Below are 9,402 nucleotides of genomic sequence, written 5' to 3'. Positions count from 1 at the left end.
TCGTTAGGAGTTAGGCTCGTACTGTGGGGAGAGTACGGAGCACGCCTAGCCCTGCGCATGCAGACAGTGCGCGCGTGTGTTATGAGGGGTGGGAGGAGTGGTCTCTGTTGCCCATGCCTGGTCGCTTGGCTCGCTGCCCCGCCCGGGAGCGGGTAAGTGGTGCCGCTCCCCGCGAGACGGGGTTCGTGGGGGCTGGTACCTAGCGCGTGCTCCTCTAACTTCTCCAGCCCCACTGCCGTGGCCGTGACACTCACAGCACCTTGCAGCCGGGCTCTACCCCTAGAGCCTCGGGGCCATGGCGCCTGCGCTCTCAGCCGGTTCGAGCGCCGCAGCCATGTGGTGAAGGTGTTAACGGACGGTTTCCTATGTCCGCTTTCGGAACGCTCTCGGCCGCGTGTCTGGGCGGCACCAATGGCTGCTCTTGTTTGGAAAGCAGCTAAATCCACTGCTTTTGGGGCAGGGCCTGCGTTGCCTTCTGTCTGTGGGGCACCCACACCACTGCAGGAGCCACGGCAATACAAATGGCAAAAACAATGTACAGCAAAACAATCCGTCCCATTGTAACCATACTGAAGCCAATGGTCCCTGCTTGAACAAGATGACCAGGCCCATAAATATGTGAACGCACCTCTTTCTTTTCACTTGGGGGAGGGGAGAAAGTTTGCTTGCCTTGCAACGTGACTGATTCAGGCAGAAGTTTAGGCCAGGTTGGCTTTTGCCACAGACTAATATATAATTTCGAATATCACAGAGGAGAAAGGTCTTTTTGGCTTCTGCTCTTATAATGCTTCTTCCATAGCTCCTTTTAAAAAAGCAGAAATAATAAAATGTTAAGCTTTCTGATTACATAATAATGAAGTAAAAAAGAATACAACCCAGCTGTGTATGTTTTATTGATTTTTCTTGTTTCTTTTGTTGATCAGTTTTTAAGACTATATAACCCCCAAAATAGTTTTTATTAGTAATATGGGTGTTCCCCAAGGCCTCACTGATACAGTTTGGGACTATCTCTACCTGGAATTGCAGTTTAGTCAAGGTGCCTGGTTGTATGATTTCACATCTTTAAAAGTACTCTGCAACTGGATTCAAGACTTGGATGTATCTAGATCAGGGGTAGGCAACCTGCGGCACGTGAGCTGATTTTCAGCGGCACTCACACTGCCCGGGTCCTGGCCCCCGCTCTGGGGGGTTCTGCATTTTAATTTAATTTTAAATGAAGCTTCTTAAGCATTTTAAAAACCTTATTTACTTTACATACAACACTAGTTTAGTTATATATTATAGACTTACAGAAAGAGACCTTCTAAAAATGTTAAAATGTATTACTGGCACGCGAAACCTTAAATCAGAATGAATAAATGAAGACTCGGCACACCACTTCTGAAAGGTTGCCAACCCATGATCTAGATGCTACTTTAGTTCTAAAGCTTTCATCCAGTTACAGCACTTTTAAGGTCCCCTCTCTGCCATAATTGTACACAAATCCCTTGAGTTGCTTGTAGAATAAATGGGTCCTGTCACTTCTATGCATAAGTCTACTGGCAGCAGTGAAAATAAGGACCATGTTCCCTTCAAAAGTAGAGAAGGTACTAGAGCCATTCCAGGAGGAAGAAAGCAACCATAAACTGAGGCTGAGGAGGACCTCCCCGCCTGCTTCCACTATTTAGTCTGGCAGGGTGGGAGGGAGATGAGAGGATGACAGCAAGAGTTCTTTCTGCCAGCAAGAAGAAAGGTTTTTGAGTCGCAGGCTTGTCAGAAGTCTGTACAAAAGATGGAGTCACCAAGATGGGTTCAAGGAGAGCAGCCTAGTAAAAATCTCAACACTTTCTCAGTTCTTTCTGGTGACCAGCTGGATACTTAGGCCTTGTCTACACTGCCACTTACAGCATTGAAACTTTATTCACTCGGGTGTGAAAAAACACCCCTCTGAGCGATGCAAGTTTCAGTGCTGTAAAGTGGCAGTGTAGATAGTGCTACAGCGCTAGGAGCCTCCCCTCACAGCGATGGTTTTATTACAGCACCGGGAGAGCTCTCTCCCAGTGCTGGAGCCACGACTACACAGCCGCATTAACATCGGTTGTGTAGACAGACCCTAAGATTATATATGCCAGTTGGAGTTTATTTGCTGGCTACATTAAGGCCACGCTTAAATATTGAAAATATGTGTATGTTTGTTTTAGAATTCCAGTTCTACAGCAATGCATTTATAACTTATTTAAAGTTTTTTTTAAATTGTTTCTGTGTGGTCACTTTGCCTTATTTCTCTCTAGTCACATATGTGGAGTAGCTACGTTTCTATATTTCTGCTGTAGAATACAAATTAGTAAGTGGCCGAAGAATAAACTTTTTTTGTTTCTTTTCAGGGGATTCATACATTTTTTCCTATAACTTAAAAGAAAATGAGTGCATCTAGTGTTGCAGGAAAAGTGGAAACCTGGCTTTCTTCTGCATGGCATGTTAAAGTTCCTCTGACGTGGCTAGAAGCTTGTATTAACTGGATCCAACAAGAAAATGGTTGTAATTTAACTCAAGCTCAGATTAACAAACAGGTATTTGAGCAGTGGCTTCTTACAGATCTGAGAGATTTGGACTATCCTGTTTTGCCTAACTGCATCTTAGATGGTCCAAAAGGAGAACTGAATGGCTTTTATTCCATACAGATTGATTCACTGGTGGATGTTAGCCAGCCTGCGTATTCCCAGTTGCAAAAGATAAGAGGAAAAAATACTGTAAATGAAGAAGTAACAGCCAACACTCAGGCACCCCAAAAGTCCTGGGAAGCAAAGCCTACTCGAATGCTGATGCTGCAGCTAACTGATGGAATACATCAAATTCAGGGTATGGAATACCAACCCGTTCCTGTCCTCCATAGTAATCTTCCTCCAGGTACAAAAATTACAATACAGGGTAACATTGCATATCGTCTTGGAGTTCTTTTGCTAAAATCAGAAAATGTGAAATTGTTGGGGGGCGAAGTAGAAGCTCTTTTAGAGGAGTATGCTCAGGAAAGAGTCCTTGCCAGGTTAATTGGAGAAGCTGAGAACCCTAATCCTATCAAGCAGCATGATCATAAACAAGGAATTTTAGGAGCTGTTGATGAACTAGGACAAACTCTAGGACCTTCAGATGAAGAGCTTCTAGCAAGTCTTGATGAAAATGACGAATTTACCATAAATCATGCGATTCCTTTAGAAAGTGGATATTGTAGCAGAAGTAACAACTCAGATACAGCCACTCATTTGCTCCTTTCAAGCAATGAAAACTACTCACAACAGGGATTTGGGATCCTCTTGCCTGGGGCAAATGAAGAACGAAGTGTTCCAGCTGTGGAGTATGTTGATGGAGATTTAGATGACCTGTCATTGGAAGATGACTTGTTTTTAGAAGAGGAGATCCAAGAAGAAATTCAGACAGTGCAGTCACCGGTCGTAAACAAAACCATAGATATAATTACACAAAGATTTTCACATATGCCTAGATCTTCACTAAGTTACACATCTGAAAAAGATGGCAGAGTTCAGTTGGATTCAGTTAGCAAAGAAAAATCCTGTGGGAGAGAACTGTCTGTTGGTGATGAAAGTAGTACAAGTAATTTTTCACTACACCATAATGTACAACACTCCCAGAGCTTTAGCAATGATTTCTCCTTGGAAAATGTTCTTGAACAGAAGTGTAATAAAATAGATGTAGTTAAGAGCAGTCAAAAAAATTGTAGTTTTTCTGGCAACAAATTGTTAAACAAAAGACCAGTTAAAAAAACTGATTCAGAGATAAACAAACAAACTTATTGTGTACAAACCTTTTCTTACAGAACAACAGAGAAATGCAAAAGTCTTGAGTTAGATTCCCCACCTTTTACATATATTTCTGTTCTACTCGCAAATACCCCAGAAACTGTTACAACAGTGAAAGTTAAAGCTTTTATTGTAACCCTTACTGGAAATCTCACGAGCAGCAGTGGCTTCTGGAGTATAATGGCAAAAATCTCTGACAGTACCGCTTATCTAGAGGTAGACATTGCTGATGAAATTCTAACAAGCTTAATTGGATTTCCAGTGCCTGAAATGAAACAGTTAAGGAAAGATCCCATTCTACATCAAAAGCTTAAGGATGGTTTACAGAAATGCCAAAGAGAACTGATAGATCTTTGTTGTTTGATGACTATTGAATTTAACCCCTTTCAATCTAAAGCAACAGTACTAATTTTACAAGATGTTGATGCAGTAGATCTAGAAAACTTGAAGAAACGTTTAGATAAATAATTGGAGGAAAAAGTCTATAGAAAGTAGTCTCAGGAAATATGTAATTCAAGGTATAGCAAATAAGTGTTGAGAACTCCATTAAGAAGTCCAGTGGTTTGTGTTTGTTTTTCTTAACGACAGTGAGGGACGGTGGAGGGGAATATCCATTCTTTAAGGGGAAAATATTTGAATAAAAATTACAAATAAATTTGTTTTGATAAAATGTTCATGTATCTAATTAGTTTTACAAAAGCCACCTTGCTCCTAATCAGGGAGCTGAGGAATACCAGTTTCCTATCTGAAAGTTTATCAAGCGCTGATCAGCTGATCCTTACATTTTTTCAGTGGCGTTACCATTAGAAATAGGGTCACTGCTATGAAGTTTTATACAAGGGAGTACTATCCAGTCCCGGAAGTAAATATAATCAAATTATTTGCTTTAATCACAAGGCACTGAACCTTTGTAAGATACAGAAGTTTCCTATATTATGACATACTATCAGGACAAACCTCAGAGGATTTGTAACTCAAATTTGTATGTAGTGCATGAGAACCTGAAAGTGAATAGACATGGTTTATGATCAAAAGTCAAACAGACAATTTTATTCTTATTGTCCAGTATGAGAAACAAAGACTAACCAACTGGAATAAATAACTTTACACTTCTGAAAATCTCAGTATTTTTAAAAATTTTCATTTAACAGAGGGTGGTGTCTATCATATAAGTAAGCAGATTTGTTTATTTTAACCTGACAATGCCACTGATCAATATAATAGTACAACAAGATTGAACCTCATTAACATAAATTTCTTCTCTCCAAATTAGTTATTTACCTTAATAACAGTTGCTTTTCTAGTCTTTGTGCTATTTAGTCAAAGGTTTTTCATGTTACTGAAATGTTTCATGTCAATATGGTTATTATATTTATTAAAATCTCACTTTGTACTGTCTTAAGACTCACAGAAAGGTCCAATTTGGAAATTCTGATAGCGTGAATGGATCCAGAGATGAACATTTTTAATATTACTGGATCATACATAAAAATTAAAATATCAGATGACTAAATATGATTTTTTTTTGGTAAGAAGTTTTAAAGCTGACCTTTAAAAAAATGGGTGTATGCTTTTTTTTTTTTTTTTGGATCCTTTATGATATGTGAGGAAGGTCTGAAAGCATTTGTTTTTGTTTGTTTGTTTCCCTTGCACCTTTTTTACAGTAGAAATTTTAATCTACTGTAAAAAAGTGATAATACTTTTTCTCTTCCACCTTTATATCGTCTATTTAGATTGTAAATTCTTTGGAAGAAGGACTGTCTCTTTATATGTTTTTACACTGTAATACAAACTACAATAAATAATGGTCTTAAACCATTACAGTGTAAAAACATACACCAATCACACTATAATACAAACAACAACAATGGTTTAATTCTTTTGACACCAATGTAGTTACTGCTGATGAGAGTAGAATCAGACCTGTTGCCTTTATTAGGGAGTACTACTTAGAACTCAATAGCAAAATATGACCCTTTGTTTTCTGGCAAATTAACACAAAGGCTGATTTTTGCACTCCTTAGACAGACTGTGTGCGAAAAGTGAACTGATTATTTCTATATTGAGGAGGAAATGCTTTCTTTGGCAACATTGAGGATAAGCACAGAACAAGCGTGGGGAAAATTGCATTAAATTGCATTGTGGGGAAAATGATATTAAATATGGCAGATGAATAACTGATTTTAGTTGACAGCACCAGCATTCACAACACATTTCTAAATTGAATAATAGATTTTAAAAGATGAATGTGAAAATATTTATATGTGCAAAGGATCGCTGGTACAAAGAAAGCCTGATTTATGATAATGAAATGGTAATATTCTATACTACTAACAACATTTAAGTAAATGTAATAACCAACTAAAAAGTTGTTTATGACTGGCTTTTCTGACTTTAAGACAGTTTAATTTAATATTTACAAGTACATTGCAGTCAACATTTATCAAATGTATATGCGCAAAAGCATTGTCAATATTAAACCCTGAAACTTGCCTTAGTGATACAGAAGAAATGTGCAGCCCAAACAAGTACTTAAGAATGTGCTTCAGAGGAAGGAAGGGCGCTTACTTCCTTGATCCAGCTACTAGTATAGAACCAGTCCTCATACAATTGCAATTTGCTACAAATTGAAGGATACAGTGCATTTAAGAAATGTATTAGAATGTGGGAGGAAACTTCTGTAACTTTAAAACACTTATTTTTACTCAATGTGTAGACATTTTATGAATGCACACTGGTGATATTGGCTGGATCCCTTTATTTACAGATTAAGATGGTCTTCTCTTGTGTTCTTTGGGTACAAGAACTTCACAAAATATTCTTAATCTGCAAAAACCAGGACTGACATAACATATACAGTGTAGGTATAGCTGAGGCTGATTTAAACTAATAGGGTTAGATTTTTAAAAAAATACACATAAGTGTTCATGAGCTGTTGTATGCACCAGACTTGCATGTGCTCAGATCTTGATGTGGGTGTACAAGTTGGGAGCACGCATATATCAGAATTGGCTGGACTAGTGGCTCATTCCTCTTATCTCCCTATGACGTTTCTGAGCCACCAGATCTGTGCAAGCCTGATACCAATGGCATCACTCTGAGCAAACCCTCAAGTGTCCCTTACACACCAGCCTATTTGGCTTGCACAGACTACCTCTCTGAAATGCACCAAGTGTGTAGCGATTCCTTTGTAGGGCTGTGCAGTTTGTGCAACCCTGGATTTTCTTACAGGGCTTAAGTAGTGCAGAGGTCCTTCAATGAGATGAATTTCACCCAGAAAATATAAACACTGCAGAACCACAAATGGTATAACTACACTATGAAAAGAGTTTTTTTGTTTTTTTCCCCAGGGAAGTTGGCTCAATTGAGTTAACATGCTAAGAAAGTCTCCTCAACACCCATGGATCCACTGGGCCAGTATAGTTGTAAAGGTGTTAATTGGAAAACCCATGTAGACATAGTTTATGTCAAACTAACGCAATGGGGCTAATTCAATTGAAAAATCCCTACCTTTTTTCACTATGTAGACATGGCCTATGACTGCAGAAATGAGGGAGTCTTATTCTTGTTGGTACCATCTCTTTTTCTGTGTTTGTACAGTGCCTAGCACAATGGGGTCCAGGTTCATGAAGGGGGCTCTGAGGCACTCTGCATAATAATTCTATTGTATCCCATGTAGCATAAGACTCTAATTTCTAACTAAACACTAAGGCCCAAATCATCAAAGATATTTAAGCACCTAAATGCCATTGACAATCTGAGCCAAAATATAAAATTAATTTATGTACTGGTGATGGCTGGTAAAATATGAAGCAGAAAGAATCCAGTTTGATTTACAGGGATATCAAATGGATTACTACTTCTTCCCCATTGGCATTTGGAACTTCTGTTGCAATCCTTCCTTATTTCTGCTTGAGTACTAGATTCAGTACAAAACTGGAATTCATGAGATCTAAGCCTCACTGATACTGACTCTCTCTGTGACACTGAGTAAGTCCTGGCCTACACTACAAAGTTAGGTTGATGAAACACGACTTGCATCGACCTAGTGCTGCATGCGTCTACTTTTAAATGTGTTTCCCACTGAAAGCTCTCCATGATGCCAGCATATAAATACCACCTCCCCAAGCACTATGGAGCAATGATCAATGTATTGAAGACAATGCAGCACGAAGGTAGACACTGCATTATATATATCAACCCTAACAGTCCTCCAGCGACTGTCCCACACTATCCAACACTGACTATTCCTGTCAGAATTGTGAACTCTACTGCCCAATGGTCACAGAGATTGGAAGGCCACTCCACCCTTTAAAGCCCCGCACATTTTTGAAATGCCTTTTCTTGATTGTCCAGCTTGGAGAGCACACTTACCATCTCTCGACTGTTGTGCACATCTGCCCAGCTGACCATGCCAGCTACATGATCCAGATGTGCTCCTGCTTGGAGTAGACAGGTGTCATAACTATAAAGGGAAGGGTAACAGCTCTCCTGTGTACAGTACTATAAAATCCCTCCTGGCCAGAGACTCCAAAATCCTTTTACCTGTAAAGGGTTAAGAAGCTCGGGTAACCTGGCTGACACCTGACCCAAAGGACCAATAAGGGGACAAGATACTTTCAAATCTTGGGGGCGGGGGGGAAAGGCTTTTGTTTGTGCTCTTTGTTTTGGTTGTTGTTCGCTCTTGGGACTGAGAGGGACCAGACATCAATCCAGGTTCTCCACATCTTTCTAAACAAGTCTCTCATATTTCAAACTTGTAAGTAAACAGCCAGGCAAGGCGTATTAGTTTTCCTTTGTTTTCTCAACTTGTAAATGTACCTTTTACTAGAGTGTTTATCTCTGTTTGCTGTACTTTGAACCTGAGGCTAGAGGGGAATCCTCTGAGCTCTTTAAGTTTGATTACCCTGTAAAGTTATTTTCCATACTGATTTTACAGAGATGATTTTTACCTTTTTCTTTAATTAAAAGCCTTCTTTTTAAGAACCTGATTGATTTTTCCTTGTTTTAGATCCAAGGGGTTTGGATCTGTATTCACCAGGAGTTGGTGGGAGAAAGGAGGGGGATGGTCAATTTCTCCTTGTTTTAAGATCCAAGGGGTTTGGATCTGTATTCACCAGGAGTTGGTAGGAGAAAGGAGGGGGATGGTTAATTTCTCCTTGTCTTAAGATCCAAGGGGTTTGGATCTGTATTCACCAGGGAATTGGTGAAAGGTTTCTCAAGGCTTCCCAGGGAAGGGAATTAGCTTTGGGAATGGTGGCAGCGGACCAGATCTAAGCAGGTAGTTAAGCTTAGAAGTCTTCATGCAGGCCCCCACATTTGTACCCTAAAGTTCAAAGTGGGGAAGCAGCCTTGACAACAGGAGATACTGGATCTCTTGGGTGTGTGGAGAGAAGACACTGTGCAAGCACAGCTGTGGATTAGCTATAGAAACATTGATATCTACAAGTAGATTGCATGGCAGATGCAGGAGAAGGGGTATGACGGGGATCAGCAACAGCAGTACCACCTGAAACCAAAGGAATTGTAGCAGGAATACCATAAGGCCAGGGAAGCCAACAGTTGATCTGGTGCCAAGCTGCAGACCTACCCCTTTTATAAAGAGCTT

General features: G+C 39.8%; 1 protein-coding gene across 1 annotated transcript; it reads left to right on the top strand.

Annotated features, from left to right (window-relative positions):
- The first annotated feature begins 7 nt into the window (after positions 1-7).
- Positions 8-4,262, top strand: RMI1 (RecQ mediated genome instability 1). The gene is made up of 2 exons (XM_065406957.1): positions 8-152; positions 2,364-4,262. The coding sequence occupies exon 2, from the start codon at positions 2,400-2,402 to the stop codon at positions 4,260-4,262; it is 1,863 nt and encodes a 620-aa protein (XP_065263029.1). The 5' UTR covers positions 8-152; positions 2,364-2,399.
- Positions 4,263-9,402: the final 5,140 nt, after the last annotated feature.

The sequence above is a fragment of the Emys orbicularis genome, chromosome 6 (genome assembly GCF_028017835.1).
Source record: "Emys orbicularis isolate rEmyOrb1 chromosome 6, rEmyOrb1.hap1, whole genome shotgun sequence".
Taxonomy (NCBI): Eukaryota; Metazoa; Chordata; order Testudines; family Emydidae; genus Emys; species Emys orbicularis.
Note: the sequence above shows the minus strand (reverse complement) of the source record. Positions and strands in the feature narration are given on the sequence as shown.